We start from the raw sequence: 20379 nt of genomic DNA, 5'->3' as shown, positions 1-20379 counted from the left end.
ATTATGCACTTTATAATAAAGTTTTTCCCCCTGCATACATCACTGCTCATGTAATATCTTGTCTTATTTAGTTTATGTTGTTTTAGATCTTGCATCATTGCAAGCGTCACTTATATTTCATAGTGATATTATGTTACAATCATCTATTCAACTAAATTAATCGCGTTTTTAAACGCTATTAACTAGCTACACAACAAAGCAAACTTTTTATTCTCTCAAGCGCCTAACAAGTAGAAATTTTAAATACAGTGTGATCGCTTTCAGCCCATGATTCGCTGTATATAATCCTTGATCAAAATGGTTTCTCTTCCTTTCTAATGAAAAAGAGACCAGATGGACCACCAATAGGTAACAATGCCAACCTCACGATCGATTCAGCGCCTTCATCAGGTGTTAGATAACCTATATTGTAGTTTAGATCCGTTTTCACAAAGCCAGGACAAACCGCATTGATGCATATTGATGGATACTTTCTAGCCACAACTCTTGTGTAGGCATTTAGAGCAATTTTTGAGATAATGTATGTAGACATTTCACTAATAGGCCAACCTTTGTTTTCTAATGAACCCTCTTTAAAATCCTTTAGATATTGATTCAAAACTTCATCAATTTTCTCCTCTGTAAGGTTTTCAACATCACTTAGTACTTCCTTAGGCCATCCATCTGGAATTCCCTACAAACAAAATTGCATGAAAAAAGTATTATCTCACATTCCCTAATAGATCGCGAAGAGTAATAGCGTATACTTTAAATCTAATTCATGAATTTTAAAGTGTCCAGAGTTCGAATTTTGGCTCGGTTGGTGAGCTATAGGACAACGGAAGACTTTTAAGAAGAATTTCCAAAGATCGGACCCTTTGACTTGGTTGGTGAACTAAGGGAAAATAAAGGAGTTTTAAGAAGATGTATCAAGCTCAAACTATGAAAACTAATTTACTATACATTTATTAAAAAAATATTAATGAACAATTGTCTATATAAAAAAAATTAATGAAGAATTGAGTTCACAGTTCAAATCATTGACTTGGTTGGTGAACTAAGAGACACCGAAAAAGTTTTAAGAACGATGTTCAGAGTTCAAACCCTAGAAACTAACATTGGGATAACCACGACTAACATTTGTTTATATAAAAGAACAAATCATTTATTAGATATTTTTCATTTGTTAAGTTTCCAAATAAGCTACCAAACAAAGAAGCAAAAGTTATTAAGTGTTACATACCTCCAACTTTCCCATGGATGAAGAAACATTGACAACTTTTGGGGAGCTTGAAAGCTGGAGAAGGGGAATAAGTGCTTTTGTTAATTCCTTTGGTCCATAGTAGTTTGTTTTAATACCTGCTTCAGTTTGTTCATAACTTTGAATTATTACTTTCCTCCAATCAATCTGGCCACCATTTGCCTGCAACCAAAAACAGGAAAACTTTATTTCTTATGAATGATGACACAAATGTCAATGCATGAGTAATAAATTTGACTCATGTTAACGATATGTTTCTCCATAAAAGGGGGAAACAATTTTCAGTTTTCTTTTGATGTTTGTGTTGAGTATGGCTCATTTGCAGTCAGGGACGGAGGGACATAGAAGGATATGGGGGCACCTGCCTACACTAATTTTTTAGATTTTTTTTTTATATTGTACAAGTTGACAATGAAAATGAAAATGATATGGGGGCACCACACACATAGCACACAATCACACATTAACCTACAATGAAAATAAAAAGTAAATAGTTTTTTGTTCTCATGTATATTCTTTCTTCACAAGAATTAGTAAATGTGAGTCTAATTTTTTTTTCCTAAGTCTAACCAGTACTGAACATTTATTTACAAATAAAAAGTTGGAAATTGGGATTATTACATATATGATGAGTTCAATAGTGTATGATATTTTAATTCTGTTTCTTTATTTATTTTATTTATAGTAAAAAGTAATAATAATTATTTTAAAATAAAGCCACGTGAGTTGGTCTGGTGATATTAACTTGAGACCTGAGAGTATGCTCCTTTTTAAGGTCCCGGGTTCAATTCTTTCTGATGTCAATTTGAGTATGCTAATTTAGCTTCTTCAAAAAAAAAAAATCTCAAGTGCTCGATGAATTTAGAAGTATAAAATTGGGTCCATCTATGAAATTTTTTTTTTGTGCATGATTGTTTTAGTTATATAGAAAGATGTTTTTATTGATATTCAAAATGAAAAATAATCATTAAACGTTTTCATATTATGAGTAAACATAATAACAATTAAAGTAAGTAATTGAGATAAAATGATTAATGAGTTTTCTCTAAGATGAATTTTTTAAGAAAACCTAAAATTCGATTTTTTGTTATGCCCTCACTGTTCAAAATTTCTGGCTCCGTCACTGTTTGCAGTGTCAAGTGGGCAGGGATGAATGAGAGAAGTGAGTGAGACTGTTTGTTGTGAGGGGTGATTGGGAGCGGAGGTCTATAGTAGGGATGTCAACTTGATCTGTAAATGGAGATATTGCCTTGTTTGGGGACCCGATGGGGGAGAAAGTCCCCCCGAGGAGGTTAAGGGATGGGGACGAGATTTTATCCCCAACCTCGCAGATGTCCCACGTCAAAAACCATGGTATCCCACTCCAAATTGCGAATACGGACCCTTTTTAAGACTTTGCTGATAATTATTCTAAAATTCATTTTTCAAATAGCAGTAATCACTCTCAAAATAAAGCCATTTTTGCTTGGACTACAAACACAATCAACCAAAAATTGAATTAAAATGTATTCATTTATATAATTATGTTTGAACTAAATGGACCATGCTTAATCATATTAAAGTAAAACTGTCACAGCTTTTGTGGGAAAGAAATCATACCGCAGTTTTAGCATCAGCCAGAGCCTCACCGTCAACATGTGCTCCAGAAATTCCAGCATTGTTTACCTAAACAAAGTTTTGAGTTTCATATATTTGTAGTCATTCTAGATGAATCAGATATTATCTCACACATCAAGAGCCATATAATATCCTATAACTTTTTTTTTTGTAAATTATTTAATGTAACTAGGTATCTATTAAGAATTCTATAGCGGTTGCGAGATAGCCTGAATATAAGTTTATAAGCGAGGGCAATCCTCACTTTACAAGTCGGTTTAGTAGGATTGAATAAGGTCGAACTCCAGATTCTAATATGGTACCAGAGTCTCCTTCACGATCCGTTGGCCACTTGTTATCAGGTTTCTGATCAGGCCACCCGCTATTTATATCCGTACACCAAACCCAATAGTGCCAAACATGAAGGGTGTGTTAAATGTCTCACATCAGTTGCAAGATGGTATAAATATATGTTTACAAGTGAGGGCAATCATCACCTTACAAAAATTGATTTTAATTGAATTGATTTTAAGCTTAAAGTGGAGCTGATGGTACAAACTTTGCCTTATAACCTTAAGAACTAGAGTTCAAATTCAATTGAAGAAAATCATAAAATGATTATCGGTGTCACTTTAGTTAACTATAATTTATGTTTGGAATTGTTCATGTGAAAATGAGTCAAACAATAAATCTTAGTGTAAAAATCATATTCAAAGACAAAAGCTATAAATCATAACTTCATGTTAATCAATTCCCAAGACAAAATCAAAATCAATATTAATCGAGAACCCCAATCAAACATACCAAAATTGAAATCAAACATTTATTCAATTCAGATATCTAAAAAATAAAAAATAAAAAAATAAAAGCACAAGACCAGAAAAATTTGAATTATCTTACCAAGATATCTAGTTTTCCAAATTGGTTGTGGATAAAATCTACAAATGATCTTATACTAACAAGATCTGTGACATCAAGTTGATGAAAAAGCACAAGACCAGGCAAAGAAAGCTGTTTCAATTTCTCAACAGCTTCAAGACCTTTGTTTTCATCTCTTGCAGTAAGCACAACAGTGATCCCTTTAGAAGCCAATTGTTTGGATACTGCAAATCCTATTCCTTTGTTTGCTCCTGTCACAACTGCATACCTATGCAGAAAACCATCACAAGACATACATACGTGTACTTGATTAGAAGTTGTATATAATGGATAGAGATCGCGGCGATTATTAAGGTGTATAAGTGCATGGTTTACAAAAATGTTCAAAACCATGACGACAATGTCATGCTACCTTTAAGTAAAAGTTCAGGAATGCTTTTAAGACCTAGATAATCAAAATTTGATGTGATCGACTAAAGTAAAAGAAAACGAATATATGTTAAATTTAGAGCACTGATATTCATTTCTCTTGTATTTGTACCAATGCTTTTAGAATTTCAAACAATTTTCAGGCGTTAGTTCGTCACAGAAGATCTGCGACACTTCTCCACTAAAAGCCAATTCAACAACGAAGTGCATTTTTTTCTTGTAATAAAAAAAAAGAAAGACATGCACCGTCATGAATATTGAGGCTTAACTCATTCTTACAAAACCGGCTTGTAAGGTGAGGATTGCCTCTCGATGTGGGACTAAATCCCACCGAGTGTTGGCCACTAAGATGCACATGATGAAAGATGGAGAAACAATCACCTCTTTGTTGCCTCTGCCATTGGTTTTTAATTATTGGGGAGGGTGAAGAAAGGATATAGATTATAATATGAAGTTAAATTTTAAGACTTGATGAAAAGATTGAATTCTCTTTGTGGCTTTTATAGATAACTTGCTATTGAACATTGCATTGATTTATTGTTATTTTCTCCAAAAGCTTGGACTTTTTGACCAGAAAAATAAGTTCATTATCAATAAAGTTTTGTAATCTACAGTTCAACCTAACTCATCATGGTCCGATCAGAAACCTGATAACAGGTGGCTCAGCAGATCGTAGAGGAGGCTCAGATATCATCATAAAATTGAGTATTGGGCCTAACTCAACACTACAAAACCGGCTTTTAAGGTGAAAATTTTCCTTATTTTATAAACATATATATATTCATGCTATCTCGCAACCAATCGATCCATGTTAGACTTCTTAACATAAGTGACATACACATATGGAAAGAAATAGTTAGGAATGGAGCCTGTTCTAGGAATAAAGCACCTGGACAAATAAAATAACATCCTAACGTAATCATATGTATGAAATAATCTTACATTGATTTAAATATTATGGAAGATATTAGTATGCACTTTATAATAAGGTTTTTCCCCCTGCATACATCACTGCTCATGTAATATCTTGTCTTATTTAGTTTATGTTGTTTTAGATCTTGCATCATTGCAAGCGTCACTTATATTTCATACTGATATTATGTTACAATCATCTTTTCTTTTTTGAACAATATGTTACAATCATCTATTCAACTAAATTAATCACGTTTTTAAACGCGATTAACTAGCTCACAACAAAGAAAACTTTTTATTCCCTCAAGCTCAGTACAAGTAGAATTTTTTCAATTCAAAGTGATTGCTTTCAGCCCATGATTCACCGTATATAATCCTTGATCAAAATGGTTTCTCTTCTTTTCTAATGAAAAAGAGACCAGAAGGACCACCATGAGGTAACAATGCCAGCCTCACTATTGATTCGGCGCCTTCATCAGGTGTTAGATAACCTGTATTGCAATTTATATCTGTTTTCACATAACCTGGACAAACAGCGTTGATGCAAATTGATGGATACTTTCTAGCCACAACCCTTGTGTAGGCATTTAGAGTAATTTTTGAGATAATGTATGTAGACATTTCACTAATAGGCCAACCTTTGTTTTCTAATGAACCCTCTTTAAAATCCTTTAGATATTGATTCAAAACTTCATCAATTTTCTCCTCTGTAAGGCTTTCAACATCACTTAGTACTTCCTTAGGCCATCCATCTGGAATTTTCTGCAAACAAAATTGCATGAAAATAAGTATTCAGAATTCGAACCCTTGGCTCGGTTGGTGAGCTAAGGGACAATGAATGAGTTAAAATGTCCAGATTTTAGACTCCGTAAACTAACATAACCACTGACTTATTAAATAACATTTGTCTGTATAGAAAAAATTAATGAACAATTGAGTTCATAGTTCAAATCATTGAATTGGTTGGTGAGCTAAGAGACAACGATGTTCAGAGTTCAAACCCTAGAAACTAACATAGGCATAACCACTAAAAGAACAAGTCATTTTTTAAATATTATTACTTATTAGTAAGTTGCAAAAGTAATTAGTAAGTGTTACGTACCTCCAACTTTCCCAAGGATGATGAAACATTGACAATTTTTGGTGAGCTTGAAAGCTGGAGAAGGGGAATAAGTGCTTTGGTTAATTCCTTGGCTCCATAGTAGTTTGTTTTAATACCTGCTTCAGTTTGTTCATAACTTTGAGTTATTAGTTTACTCCAATCAAACTTGCCACCATTTGCCTGCAACCAAAAACAAGAAAACTTTATTTCTTATGAATGTAGACACAAATGTCAATGCATGAGTAATAAATTTGATTGATGTTAACAATCTATTTCTTCATAAAAGGGGCAAACAATTTCCAGTTTTCTTTCATTGATTGTGTTGAGTATGGCTCATATGCAGTGTCAAATGGGCAGGGATGAATGAGCGAAGTGAGCGAGACTGTTTGTCGTGAGGGGTGATTGGGGGCGGAGGGCTATATTAGGGATGTCAAATTAATCGGTAAATAGGGATCCACAAAATGAGGATGGAGGAAGAATTTTAGATGGTGGGGCAGGGAATGGTAAAGTACTCCCCACTCATTCCCCTCCCTATTGACATCGCTAGGCGATAGTTCCCTGCAAGTACGGTTAAGTCGTATAGGTATACTTGGTTTTAGGTCCATAATATTTGCTATCAATAAGACTGAACTACAGTTGCTTTCATTGTTCGTGCTTTATCGTTTCTTTTATCTTCTGTTACAAATTGTTGTCCTAACAGTTTAGCATATATTTAATCGCAGTAAAAAGTCACAGTTGGATTGCAATTAAATGCAGGTACAGCAACTTCAGTCAGCCAGAGACCTTTTTTAATAGTTTGCTGATAAATATTCAAAATTTCATTTTTTAAATACCACAAATCACTCAGAAAATAAAGCCATTTTTGCTTGGACTACAAACACAATCAACCAAAACTTCAATTATATAATTATTTTTCGGGAAAGAAATGATACCGCAGCTTTAGCATCAGCCAGAGCCTCGCCGTCCACTTGTGCTCCAGAAATTCCAGCATTGTTTACCTAAACAAAGTTGAGTTTCATATATTTGTAGTCATTCAAGATGAACCAGATATTATCTCACACATCAACAACATATAATGTAACTAGGTATCATCAACTATCAATGATACTCGTAGATACAGATACAGAAAATGCTGAACTATTGATGACCTGTATTTATAGATCAACCTTAAGAAATAGACTTCAAATTTATTTGAAAACAATTTGAAAATGAGTCGAACAATAAATTTTAGTGTAAAAATTACATTTGGAGACATATGCTACAAATCATAACTTCCTGTTAGAAGCAATTCTCAATACAAAATCAATTTTATGTCTTTAGCTCTCTCAAAATTGAAATCAAACATGCATTCAATTTACTGTCTAAATTGCGTCACTGATTTTAGCTCAGGCAATAAAAAATTCAGATATCCTCAAACTACTTTTACAAAAGTTTGATGACTAGAAACAAAAAAAAAAAAAAAAAAAAAATTATGCAAAAGACAAGAAAAATTTGAATTATCTTACCAAGATATCTAGTTTTCCAAATTGGTTGTGGATAAAATCTACAAATGATCTTATACTAACAAGATCTGTGACATCAAGTTGATGAAAAAGCACAAGACCAGGCAAAGAAAGCTGTTTCAATTTCTGAACAGCTTCAAGACCTCTGTTTTGATCTCTTGCAGTAAGCACAACAGTGATTCCTTCAGAAGCCAATTGTTTGCATACTGCAAATCCTATTCCTTTGTTTGATCCTGTCACAACCAAGGTTTTAAATTGCGGACCGCATCACCTGATGCGGCCGCAATATTGCGGATGCGGTAGGCACTGCAACCGCATCGGACCGCAATTGCGGTGTGAACTCAAATCACACGTGATGCCGCAACGCAACCGCAACACAACAGCATTTCACCGCAACACAACGGAGTTTTGACTGCAACGGCCGCAACGGTTCAATCCAATATTCCTTTTCGTAAAAATTCAGAGAATCTCACCTTTATTTTTTCCATTATGTCCTTTCATTTTAGAGTTTCTGTCTTCTTATGTCTCGATGACTTAAAAATGAATTAAAATTTATATAGAATTATAAGTAAAAGATATATAAGGAATTACAATAATTATAGTATTTTTTCTGTGTTTGTGCGGATAAAAAATTATTTCACGCCGCAACGGCTGCAATTGCATCGCAGTGTCCGCATTAGCCGCAATCGCAATACCTGCAACCGCAACCGCATCCACGACCGCAACCGCAATTTAAAACCTTGGTCACAACTACATACCTACAGACAAGATTAACAAGGTCATTATGTGGTTGAAGAAAGATTTGGCTAATTAAAGAAAATTGTATACTATACCTTTTTGTTGCTTCTGCCATTGATATGGATAAAGATTGTTGGTAGTTTGCCTTTGATTTGATGCAGTTTTTGGTTTTGAAATCAGAGCACCACGCGGGACGTAGCTTTGGCTCACGTGGGGCGCAATTGATATGGATAAAGATGATATGCAAATTTGGGTTTGTAGTTTTTTTGTTGTTATGTTTATGTCAAATCAATAGCATTTGTCTTTAAATATTCATTGAAGACAAGAGTACCAATAACTAGAGCTCGGTATACGGACCAAGGTCCGCGGGCCGACCCGTTTAACCCGCAGTTCGCACGGACTTAAGACCAAATTTTTTTGGCTCGTTTACATTTTTGCCCGTGTGGGTTGGACCGTTAAAACCGCGGGTTATGCGGGTTAAATCCGCGGGTTCGCGGGTTAGCCCGTGGCCCGCCTGCTTTTTTTTATATAATTAATTACAAAATTTATCAGATATAAATAACTTGGTCCATGTCCAAATTCAACTTTTTTAACAGCAAAAAAAAAAGACTTAGTCTAAACCCTAATTATAAAAAGCAATAAGACACTCTAATTTTAATCAAGTAGACAACAACACAAAACATCAGGTTTCACTATCTTTTACTTTGTCTTAGCTGTATATACATTTGCTAGTATTTAAAAGATACATGTCCAAATGGGTAGTTATTTTTCTTGGGGGTATTTTCCGCTATTATATTTGAATAATTTGGTTACCTTGATGTGATTTAGTTAAGTTTAATCTGTTAATCTTTTTATGCTTTTTTGGGTACATGTAGAAAGTTTTTCTCACTAAAATGGACGGTAAAAAAATAACGATAAGAATCAGTTGAATTTGATTTTAGTTGCATTACTTACAAAGAGAAGATAGATAAACTCAATGATATCACAACCTTTATTTATTTTTATTTGTTAGTTACAATTTATATGTTATAACATAAAATTATTAATAATATATTTTTTTAAGCTTTCATTATATCAATATTTTACTAATTTAGTTTATTTTTTGAAAAAAATGATTTTTTATTTTTTTTGGTAATAGTCCGCGGGTTAACCGTTTAACCCGCGGGCTTATGCGGACCGGACTCGGACTTAATATTATAACTCGTTTATATTTGCCGACGGGCTTGTTCGCCCCGTTTAATATGCGGGTTTATGCGGGGCGGGTTAAACGGGGCGGGCTAGCCCACATACCCAGCTCTACCAATAACTATGTACCTTGTCGGTAAAAAATCAATGGTTACAATTTAAAAAAATTAACACGTCTTTGGTGGACCACTTACACTGTATCACATCCACAAACCAGTCAACAAAGACTAACATTTCTGTCAAAAAATTGACGGAAAGGACCTTTTTGCTATCAAATATGTTTTTAAGGGACTAAAATAGACTTTCTTTTTTTAATAGTTTGAATTATAACTTCACAATTCTTACCTCCTAGTTGATGTTAAAAAAATACTAGCAGATTGCATTGAGAGAAGATTGTGAAGTTAAGCATGTTGAATTATAACTTCACAATTCCTTAAAATTCTTACCTCCTATTTCTAAACTAATAGAAAATAGGGATAATTAAGAGTTGAGAGAAGATTGCAGCAAAGAATAGGGATAATTAAACTAACGGAAACATTAATTAAGTTAATAAGTAATTCTTTACAATTAACCTTAATTAAACTAACACTTACAATTACCCTTAATTAAATTAATAGAAACATCAACTAAGTTAATAAGTAATTAATTACAATATAAGATAAAAGGATAAATACTAGCATAAAGGGAGCACGACGGTGGATGAAATGAATGAATGAAACAAAACAACCCTAATTTTGACAGAAAAAGAAACGTGAAGTTTTATATGAGAGAAAAATATTACTGGATTGACATTTGGGCTCCTCATTCCAAGCCAAATTTTCAATAAAAGTAAAAAAAATATAAAAAATTAAAAAGCCTGTGGGCTAACCCGCCCCACCCCGTCCCGTTTTTTAGACGGGTTAGGCGGAGGCGGGCCACATTAAGGTAGCGAGCCGAAAACCTCAGCCCTGCCCGCCAAAAATGATGGGTCAAACGGGTCGGCTCGGCGGGTCCGGCCCGTTTTGCCACCCCTACTCTAAACTGAACCACTCACTTCGGAGGAGATGGATCCAAAAGTCAAACATGCCAAAACTATTTTAAGTCTTTAATTCTCTCAAAATTGAAATTAAACATGCATTCAATTTAGTGTCTAAATTGATCTTTCTTACCAAGATATCTAGTTTTCCAAATTGGTTCTGAATAAAATCTGCAAATGATCTTATACTAACAAGATCTGTGACATCAAGTTGATGAAAAACCACAAGACCAGGCAAAGAAAGCTGTTTCAATTTCTCAATAGCTTCAAGACCTTTGTTTTCATCTCTTGCAGTAAGAACAACAGTGATCCCTTTAGAAGCCAATTGTTTGCATACTGCAAATCCTATTCCTTTGTTTGCTCCTGTCACAACTGCATACCTATGTAGAAAACCATCACAAGACATACATATGTGTACTTGATTAATGGATAGAGATTGCGGCGATCATTAAGGTGAATAAGTGCATGGTTTACAAAAATGTTCAAAACCATGACGAAAATGTCATATTACCTTTAAGTAAAAGTTCATGAATATTTTTAAGACCTAGATAATCAAAATTTGATGTGATCGACTAAAGTAAAAGAAAACGAACATATGTTTAATTTAGAGCACTGATATTCATTTCTCTTGTATTTTTACCAAACAACATCGATTCTGTCACTATCTCAATCATGATAGTGAATAACACTGAACTTTTTACATAAGGAGAACGACTTCGATTGCTTTTAGAATTTCAAACAATTTTCAAGCATTAGTTCGTCACAGAAGATATGCGACACTTCTCCACTAAAAGCCAATTCAACAAGGAAGTGCATTTTTTTCTTGTAATAAAAAAAAAGAAAAAGACATCCACATTATGAAAGATGAAGAAACAATCTCCTCTTTGTTGCCTCTGCCATTGGTTTTTAATTATTGGGGAGGGTGAAGAAATGATATAGATGATAATATGAAGTTTAATATTAAGACTTGATGAAAGGATTGAATTCCACTCTTTGGCTTTTATAGATAACTTGCTATTGAACATATTGCATTGATTTATTGTTATTTTCTCCAAATGGTTGGACTTTTGAATGGTGGATGGCCGGAACCCTATAAAATCGACTTTAAAGTTGAGGATTGTCCTCACTTTACAAACATATATTCAAATCATTGCAACTGATATGAAACTTCTTAACATAAAGTGACATGCATATGGAAAGAAATAGTTAGGAAGGGAGCTTATTATATAGGATTAAAGCACCTGGACAAATAAAATAACATCCTAACGTAATCATATGTATCAAATAATCTTACATTGATTTAAATATTATGGAAGATATTATTATGCACTTTATAATAAAGTTTTTCCCCTGCATACATCACTGCTCATGTAATATCTTGTCTTATTTAGTTTATGTTGTTTTAGATCAAAATCATTGCAAGCGTCGCTTATATTTCATAGGGATATTATGTTACAATCATCTATTCAACTAAATTAATCGCGTTTTTAAACGCTATTAACTAGCTACACAACAAAGCAAACTTTTTATTCTCTCAAGCGCCTAACAAGTAGAAATTTTAAATACAGTGTGATCGCTTTCAGCCCATGATTCGCTGTATATAATCCTTGATCAAAATGGTTTCTCTTCCTTTCTAATGAAAAAGAGACCAGATGGACCACCAATAGGTAACAATGCCAACCTCACGATCGATTCAGCGCCTTCATCAGGTGTTAGATAACCTATATTGTAGTTTAGATCCGTTTTCACAAAGCCAGGACAAACCGCATTGATGCATATTGATGGATACTTTCTAGCCACAACTCTTGTGTAGGCATTTAGAGCAATTTTTGAGATAATGTATGTAGACATTTCACTAATAGGCCAACCTTTGTTTTCTAATGAACCCTCTTTAAAATCCTTTAGATATTGATTCAAAACTTCATCAATTTTCTCCTCTGTAAGGTTTTCAACATCACTTAGTACTTCCTTAGGCCATCCATCTGGAATTCCCTACAAACAAAATTGCATGAAAAAAGTATTATCTCACATTCCCTAATAGATCGCGAAGAGTAATAGCGTATACTTTAAATCTAATTCATGAATTTTAAAGTGTCCAGAGTTCGAATTTTGGCTCGGTTGGTGAGCTATAGGACAACGGAACACTTTTAAGAAGAATTTCCAAAGATCGGACCCTTTGACTTGGTTGGTGAACTAAGGGAAAAAAAAGGAGTTTTAAGAAGATGTATCAAGCTCAAACTATGAAAACTAATTTACTATACATTTATTAAAAAAATATTAATGAACAATTGTCTATATAAAAAAAATTAATGAAGAATTGAGTTCACAGTTCAAATCATTGACTTGGTTGGTGAACTAAGAGACACCGAAAAAGTTTTAAGAACGATGTTCAGAGTTCAAACCCTAGAAACTAACATTGGGATAACCACGACTAACATTTGTTTATATAAAAGAACAAATCATTTATTAGATATTTTTCATTTGTTAAGTTTCCAAATAAGCTACCAAACAAAGAAGCAAAAGTTATTAAGTGTTACATACCTCCAACTTTCCCATGGATGAAGAAACATTGACAACTTTTGGGGAGCTTGAAAGCTGGAGAAGGGGAATAAGTGCTTTTGTTAATTCCTTTGGTCCATAGTAGTTTGTTTTAATACCTGCTTCAGTTTGTTCATAACTTTGAATTATTACTTTCCTCCAATCAATCTGGCCACCATTTGCCTGCAACCAAAAACAGGAAAACTTTATTTCTTATGAATGATGACACAAATGTCAATGCATGAGTAATAAATTTGACTCATGTTAACGATATGTTTCTCCATAAAAGGGGGAAACAATTTTCAGAGCATCCATAATGGAGCACCCCATTTTTGAGTACTTAAATGGTCCCACATAGACACATCATCAATTTATTATTTTTTTTAATAATAGTACTTAATAGGTACTCAACCCCTTCAATGGAGCATTTCTTAAAAAGTTCTAAAATGAGTCCATCAATAACTCCACATCATTAAAATTTGAAATTTAATTTAAAATAATATTGCCAAATTAAATTTTTTTGAATATATTAAATAAAGTGGGTCCCATAAAAAAAAAGAGAGAGTTCTTATATTAGAAGTGGTACCTATTAGGTACTAAAATGTTTTGTGCTCCAATGGTAGTACCTAATAAGTACCATGAGTACCTAATAGGTACTACACCATTGGAGATGGTCTCAGTTTTCTTTTGATGTTTGTGTTGAGTATGGCTCATTTGCAGTGTCAAGTGGGCAGGGATGAATGAGAGAAGTGAGTGAGACTGTTTGTTGTGAGGGGTGATTGGGAGCGGAGGTCTATAGTAGGGATGTCAACTTGATCTGTAAATGGAGATATTGCCTTGTTTGGGGACCCGATGGGGGAGAAAGTCCCCCCGAGGAGGTTAAGGGATGGGGACGAGATTTTATCCCCAACCTCGCAGATGTCCCACGTCAAAAACCATGGTATCCCACTCCAAATTGCGAATACGGACCCTTTTTAAGACTTTGCTGATAATTATTCTAAAATTCATTTTTCAAATAGCAGTAATCACTCTCAAAATAAAGCCATTTTTGCTTGGACTACAAACACAATCAACCAAAAATTGAATTAAAATGTATTCATTTATATAATTATGTTTGAACTAAATGGACCATGCTTAATCCACTACAAGAAAATACGTGATTTGCTACCAAACGTTTGCTACGAAACGTTTTACTAGTTAATTTCAAGTATATTAGCCACCATTCGACTTAAATTAATTTTATATTACTTTTTTTAACAAATTATTACTATTCTTATTTATTTATGTTTTAAGGCTCTATCTCATTGTTATCTCAGAACACGACACCGCTTTTACTCTCTACGGTGAAACCGCTCCCGATCTCCTTCACACTGCGACCTCGCTCCGATCTCCTTCACACTGCGACCTCGCTCCGATCTCATTCTCGCTGCAATCTCGCTCCGGTCTTGCTCCGTTCACGATCTCGCTCCGATATGGACTCGATTCTCTTCGTTGTATTTCTCCTTCTCTCTATAAATTGTTGTTCGTTTTCTATCCCTCTCATGGTTGTTATTCTTCGTTGAAATTTGATGTTCTCCACTGTTTCTTCTCCGATTGTAGTGTATGTTAAATTTCGACACTCTAATTTAGTTCCTTTTCACTAATTGTGATTTGGATTTGAACCCTATGAATTTCATGTTTAGGTTTTGCATAAATTGAATTCATTAGGTTTTGCAAAAATTGAATTTAGGTTACTGAATTTGTTCACCAAATTGACAATTAGGTTTTGCAAAATTTGAATTCAGGTTACTGAATTCACTTTACTTTATGCGATAGAATTAGATGATACTTATTGGATTGATTCTATAATTCACATTTCCGGTGGCTGGTATTTAGATGATACATAATTCTTATTCTTACAAAAAAAATTTGTGTTGAGATAATAATCCCTCTGTATATTGATTGTCACTTTCTTTATATATGTTCATAATGATTGCCTTTTTTCTAGTGTAGGTGATTTGTGATATGGTTTAGTAAGTTAACAAATGCAGCTTTTTTTCATAGTTTATTCATATAAACCTTAGCAGCTATGTCTTTTGATAAAAAATGAATTGAAAGTTAGACGAAAGTCTTACATAGCTTAGAGGTATGCATGCCTTAGTATGAATATACTTATGTAGTTATAACTTATGACAGTATATAGATAGCTATCCAATGTATAATTTTCAGCGTTCAAAATAACACTTCTACAGTCAAGTCTTCATTGCAAACTACTTTATAGCTATACTTATTGTGAAGGGGTTATTTATATTTGATGGATTGTAATGAGTAGTGTACGGTGCCTGTAGTCTTTGATACTTTCAATTTAAAATTTGAGTTTCTTTTGTTTTTGTATGCTTAATTACTGTTTGGCAAATAAGCACGTGAAAATGCATTGCGGTGCATTGGTGATAATGATGTTCAAAAGCTTGGAAGAAGTGTTTTTCCTGAAAATTTGAAGGCTACTACTATCAGCGAGATTACTAGGCTCAGGAACGTTGCAATGACATCAATTACTTCACGCTTTGGTATATCTTCATCCGCTCCATTAAACATTCTTGCTAGTATTTTAGGTATTAATTCTACTAAATTAATTTCTCTAAAATCAAAAGGAATGCCTCTAATCACCATTCCTCTGACCAAACTTGACCTCAGTGGTTGATGAACGGACTATCCAGATGCCGGTAAGTCTACAACAAGAGACAGATACTTTACTTCAGTGGTCAGATACCAAAGTAGAGAAAGCTGGTAAGTTCATTTACTGGTGTTTCTTGATTGTGGATGCCACATTTATCTTCTGCTAATTTGCTTCCTTAATATGTTTAATCATTTTAAGATGTTTGTTGAAAGTTAACTGCTTCTAACTTCTAAATTTAGATTTAGGTGATGAAAGTTACTTTTGTTTTACTTGTTTGACCAGATTATTCCAAAATAACTTGTTTAGGATATCACAGTTTTTAATGGTGTTCTGTAGTTTTATTTAATGTACTTATTTCATATCGATCATCTGTGTATCTATGTGTGAAAGTTAACTCTGGAAATCAGTTTCTCCTTGATGTGTTGTGATTTTTCATAGTAGAAATTGATGTGTTGTGACTTTTAAGGTACTATGTGTCAAGATTTTATTGGATTAAGTTATATATGAACTTTCCTTCTCTTTGGATCTGTGATATATCTTGTGCAACCTTTGGATTACGCTAGTAATATTTGTCACACTTCATATATATGTAATGGTACTCGGTTGAATTGCTTGTTTCTTCTTTTATTTGTTTATGGTTTTGTGAATCTGTGCAACCACATAAAATGTCTAGTACCTAGGGAAGGATAGGTGTGATCAAGTACAATAGTGAATTTAGTTCTGTTTGTTTACTTCTGTTTACCTTAACACTACAACCTTGTCTTGTTTAGGTTCCTTGTATAAACGCAGTACACAATGCTATATTTTTGTGACTATTTTGAAATGCTTATAGGGAAGGTTAGTGTCTTATGCTTTTAATGTTTATGCTCAACTTGCCTACAAATATGGCTATAGAAGATATTGTGGCTTCAAGTTTTCCTTTACAATAACTCAAAATGGTGGCATAATTTTGTTGGAATGCGATCATATCAGATGCAGGTTGTTACTACCTTAATGTCACTATGATAATAATGTAGATTTTGTTGTTAGCATGACATATGCAATGTTATCCTTGTTAGAGAAACTAAATGTGGTCCATGGAGATATCTTAAAATTCTTGTTTTGTGATAGGTTGACCTTCTACTGGAGGTTCTTAATATTGTGTCTGGTTTTGGTCCAACTTCTGGTTCAGCTCTTACCAGTCATATGGATGTTGACAAGGTACTCCTTCAAACACATGCTTGGTCTTTATGAATTCATTATTAGTTAACCTTGAGATTCAGTTAGGCTTGTTGATTCCTATAATTGGAATTTGGTTTGTTCTGGTTGAATTATTGTGTGTGTGTGTGTGTGCACGCACGCGTGCGCTTTTAAAAGGAAAAAAACTCATGTGCTTTTAATTGTTTCTTGAACAGGGTAGGTTGCTTAATTTGTATCTGTTATTGATCCAGGTAATTAGTGTTTGCTTGCTTTGGTTTACTATTTAATTACTAATCTTCTCATTAATGTGTATATATTACTTATGAACCATCTTTGCATATTGTGTTTGTCAGCAAGGAATCCGTCAAGATTCTTCTCCAAAGACTCTGGATATTGTCAATCTACTGCATAATAATACTGAACCATTCTGCCTCCACGTCGCAGAAAGGTATGGTTTTAAATTTATTGAAAAAACTTGGAACTTGCATCTGCAAATATGGTTTACTTTCTTGAAGTAAGGTAGATTTAAGCATACAACCATGTTTATATTTGTTAGTTACCCAAGAAGAAGAGGTCATTATCATTCTTCATGGAGCTATAGGAAACAATTATTTTGATGTTCCACTCTTTTCTTATGAGGGAAAATTATATAGTCTCATTGAAATTTATATGAAACACGACACAATTTAAAAATACATAGTCTAGGGACTATACAACTATACATACTTGTATAGTTCTCAGATCTGTAATTATACTCAATTGAATTGAACGGATTTATCAAATCTGTAATTATACTCGATTGAATTGAACGAATTTATTACTTTTCGTTGATCTCGCACTATACATAGTTCATCATATGGTAACTATAGACTGGTCCCTAGCTTGAAAATCTTACATGCTACACAAAACTCAAAGGTTTAAGTTCTTTTCACAAAACTCGTCTGGTACTTGGTGTTTTAGTTTTTGTTGGATGATCATTGGATCCAACTGAATGATTTATTTTTTGTCTGGTACTTAGTGATTTAATTTTTTCTTTTCACTCTTATCTTTCTGCTAGTCTTTTTTATTACTTCACTCATGTTTTTGTTTGATGTGGTTGAGTTATCTTGGGATTTTCCTGTTAATAAATTCAAAGTAACACATCTTATCTTAACTTATGCTTCACAACTATATATTTGCACAATACTTGAGTTTCTTCTCTGTGCTTTTTCTGAAAATCTATTTAAACAATGCTTATATTCCTTGTTTTGATTTGCAGGAAGTTGACTTGGTTAAGGACGACATCAAAATCATAGACATCCCTGTGCACTTGGTTAAGGTATATTCAACAATGGAGTTTCTTTATGATGTTTCTGTGTGTGTCTGTATTCAGCAATGGAGTTCATTTATGACTTGGGTCAATTCATGGAAAGGGGGAAATATTGGTACTTCCTTTAACACTTAAAATCTTTGAAAATTTCCAAGTATAACATGCATATTTGCTTCATTTAATTTAGCTTTTTTCAAATTTGTAACGGATGATAATTAATTTATAATTAGCTCTGTTTTGGGCATGGCTTCATAATTAGCATTTTATAATTATAATTTTTTTTTTTCTAAAAAGCTTGAATTTAGCTTCGAAATCGCTAGGAAACATAAATTTTTTAACAATATTTAACTATGTATTTATTGGGAATTAGCTAGGATTCACAATATATTAGTTGCAAATTAGCTAGGAAATATTTTTATAGATGATTTGCCGCCCAATCCATGCTACGCCCATATGACAGCTAATTCACAACAAATCTGTAGCTAACTCTGTTTTACTAGAGATTAGCTACGCATTAGCTAAAAACGCCGTCGTAGCTAATCCCGTTTTTTCTTGTAGTGATCATATTAAAGTAAAACTGTCACAGCTTTTGTGGGAAAGAAATCATACCGCAGTTTTAGCATCAGCCAGAGCCTCACCGTCAACATGTGCTCCAGAAATTCCAGCATTGTTTACCTAAACAAAGTTTTGAGTTTCATATATTTGTAGTCATTCTAGATGAATCAGATATTATCTCACACATCAAGAGCCATATAATATCCTATAACTTTTTTTTTTGTAAATTATTTAATGTAACTAGGTATCTATTAAGAATTCTATAGCGGTTGCGAGATAGCCTGAATATAAGTTTATAAGCGAGGGCAATCCTCACTTTACAAGTCGGTTTAGTAGGATTGAATAAGGTCGAACTCCAGATTCTAACATGGTACCAGAGTCTCCTTCACGATCCGTTGGCCACTTATTATCAGGTTTCTGATCAGGCCACCCGCTATTTATATCCGTACACCAAACCCAATAGTGCCAAACATGAAGGGTGTGTTAAATGTCTCACATCAGTTGCAAGATGGTATAAATATATGTTTACAAGTGAGGGCAATCATCACCTTACAAAAATTGATTTTAATTGAATTGATTTTAAGCTTAAAGTGGAGCTGATGGTACAAACTTTGCCTTATAACCTTAAGAACTAGAGTTCAAATTCAATTGAAGAAAATCATAAAATGATTATCGGTGTCACTTTAGTTAACTATAATTTATGTTTGGAATTGTTCATGTGAAAATGAGTCAAACAATAAATCTTAGTGTAAAAATCATATTCAAAGACAAAAGCTATAAATCATAACTTCATGTTAATCAATTCCCAAGACAAAATCAAAATCAATATTAATCGAGAACCCCAATCAAACATACCAAAATTGAAATCAAACATTTATTCAATTCAGATATCTAAAAAATAAAAAAAAAAATAAAAGCACAAGACCAGAAAAATTTGAATTATCTTACCAAGATATCTAGTTTTCCAAATTGGTTGTGGATAAAATCTACAAATGATCTTATACTAACAAGATCTGTGACATCAAGTTGATGAAAAAGCACAAGACCAGGCAAAGAAAGCTGTTTCAATTTCTGAACAGCTTCAAGACCTCTGTTTTGATCTCTTGCAGTAAGCACAACAGTGATTCCTTCAGAGGCCAATTGTTTGCATACTGCAAATCCTATTCCTTTGTTTGATCCTGTCACAACTGCATACCTACAGACAATATTAACAAGGTCATTATGTGGTTTATTGCATGGTTGTTGAAAGATTTGGCTAATTAAAGAAAATTGTACTATACCTTTTTGTTGCTTCTGCAATTGATATGGATAAAGATGATATGCAAATTTGGGTTTGTAGTTTGTTTGTTGTTATGTTTAGTCAATATCATTTGTCTTTAAATATTCATTCAAGACAAGAGTACCAATAAGTAAAAACAATTCATTTTTGTCAAAATTGGTTTTTATTCGCCTTATTTTGTCATATTTTGTCAAAATTGTAATTTTATTCGCCTAATTTTTTATTGGCCAATTTTAATTCTCCATTTCTGAAATTTTGATCAAAT

The 20379-nt window shown here is 33.3% G+C and overlaps 4 protein-coding genes across 11 annotated transcripts; 1 reads left to right on the top strand and 3 right to left on the bottom strand.

Annotated features, from left to right (window-relative positions):
* Positions 1-80: 80 nt before the first annotated feature.
* LOC123894373 ((+)-neomenthol dehydrogenase-like) lies at positions 81-4711 on the bottom strand. 2 transcript variants are annotated; one of them, XM_045944356.1, is made up of 5 exons: positions 4526-4711; positions 3737-3983; positions 2840-2905; positions 1223-1402; positions 81-673 (listed from the first exon to the last, which is right to left on the bottom strand). In XM_045944356.1, the coding sequence occupies exons 1-5, from the start codon at positions 4543-4545 to the stop codon at positions 293-295; spliced, it is 894 nt and encodes a 297-aa protein (XP_045800312.1). In that variant the 5' UTR covers positions 4546-4711; the 3' UTR covers positions 81-292. The 2 variants fall into 2 exon arrangements, with proteins under 2 accessions (XP_045800312.1, XP_045800311.1); XM_045944355.1 differs by lacking the exon at positions 4526-4711 and having other exon boundaries at positions 3737-4469.
* Positions 4712-5047: 336 nt separating this feature from the next.
* On the bottom strand, positions 5048-11017 carry LOC123894374 ((+)-neomenthol dehydrogenase-like). 2 transcript variants are annotated; one of them, XM_045944357.1, is made up of 5 exons: positions 8412-8653; positions 7664-7903; positions 7091-7156; positions 6159-6338; positions 5048-5818 (listed from the first exon to the last, which is right to left on the bottom strand). In XM_045944357.1, the coding sequence occupies exons 1-5, from the start codon at positions 8511-8513 to the stop codon at positions 5438-5440; spliced, it is 969 nt and encodes a 322-aa protein (XP_045800313.1). In that variant the 5' UTR covers positions 8514-8653; the 3' UTR covers positions 5048-5437. The 2 variants fall into 2 exon arrangements, with proteins under 2 accessions (XP_045800313.1, XP_045800314.1); XM_045944358.1 differs by lacking the exons at positions 7664-7903; positions 8412-8653 and adding an exon at positions 10732-11017.
* An 859-nt stretch (positions 11018-11876) lies between these two features.
* On the bottom strand, positions 11877-20189 carry LOC123896201 ((+)-neomenthol dehydrogenase-like; the record flags this gene model as incomplete). The annotated part of the gene is made up of 5 exons (XM_045946618.1): positions 11877-12590; positions 13140-13319; positions 18890-18955; positions 19784-20030; positions 20116-20189. Coding segments are annotated over 5 exons (948 nt in total), but the record flags the coding sequence as incomplete, so codon positions are not given.
* Positions 14446-18532, top strand: LOC123894377. 6 transcript variants are annotated; one of them, XM_045944364.1, is made up of 7 exons: positions 15522-15682; positions 15810-15902; positions 16690-16770; positions 16903-16992; positions 17187-17222; positions 17325-17419; positions 18230-18522. In XM_045944364.1, the coding sequence occupies exons 3-7, from the start codon at positions 16750-16752 to the stop codon at positions 18264-18266; spliced, it is 279 nt and encodes a 92-aa protein (XP_045800320.1). In that variant the 5' UTR covers positions 15522-15682; positions 15810-15902; positions 16690-16749; the 3' UTR covers positions 18267-18522. The 6 variants fall into 6 exon arrangements, 5 of the variants coding, with proteins under 5 accessions (XP_045800316.1, XP_045800317.1, XP_045800318.1 ...); XR_006803757.1 differs by lacking the exon at positions 16690-16770 and having other exon boundaries at positions 14446-15682; positions 18230-18532; XM_045944360.1 differs by lacking the exon at positions 17325-17419 and having other exon boundaries at positions 15517-15727.
* Positions 20190-20379: the final 190 nt, after the last annotated feature.

This window comes from Trifolium pratense, linkage group LG7 (genome assembly GCF_020283565.1).
Source record: "Trifolium pratense cultivar HEN17-A07 linkage group LG7, ARS_RC_1.1, whole genome shotgun sequence".
Classification (NCBI taxonomy): Eukaryota; Viridiplantae; Streptophyta; class Magnoliopsida; order Fabales; family Fabaceae; genus Trifolium; species Trifolium pratense.
The sequence above is the reverse complement of the archived record's forward strand: the minus strand, read 5'-3'. Positions and strand labels throughout refer to the sequence as shown.

Excerpts from the sequence above, each read along its gene's own strand:
- LOC123894374 (XM_045944357.1), bottom strand. The coding sequence starts at position 8,513 with ATGGCAGAAGCAACAAAAAGGTATAGTATACAATTTTCTTTAATTAGC. Across the intron at positions 7,904-8,411 it reads ATCTTGTCTGTAGGTATGTA|GTTGTGACAGGATCAAACAA; the intron begins GTTGTGACCAAG and ends TTTAAAACCTTG. Across the intron at positions 7,157-7,663 it reads TTGGAAAACTAGATATCTTG|GTAAACAATGCTGGAATTTC; the intron begins GTAAGATAATTC and ends AACTTTGTTTAG.
- LOC123894373 (XM_045944355.1), bottom strand. The coding sequence starts at position 4,108 with ATGGTTTTGAACATTTTTGTAAACCATGCACTTATACACCTTAATAAT. Across the intron at positions 2,906-3,736 it reads TTGGAAAACTAGATATCTTG|GTAAACAATGCTGGAATTTC; the intron begins GTAAGATAATTC and ends AACTTTGTTTAG. Across the intron at positions 674-1,222 it reads CATCCATGGGAAAGTTGGAG|GGAATTCCAGATGGATGGCC; the intron begins GTATGTAACACT and ends TTTTGTTTGTAG.
- LOC123894377 (XM_045944361.1), top strand. The coding sequence starts at position 16,750 with ATGCGATCATATCAGATGCAG. Across the intron at positions 16,771-16,902 it reads TGCGATCATATCAGATGCAG|GTTGACCTTCTACTGGAGGT; the intron begins GTTGTTACTACC and ends GTTTTGTGATAG. Across the intron at positions 16,993-17,186 it reads GTCATATGGATGTTGACAAG|GGTAGGTTGCTTAATTTGTA; the intron begins GTACTCCTTCAA and ends TTTCTTGAACAG.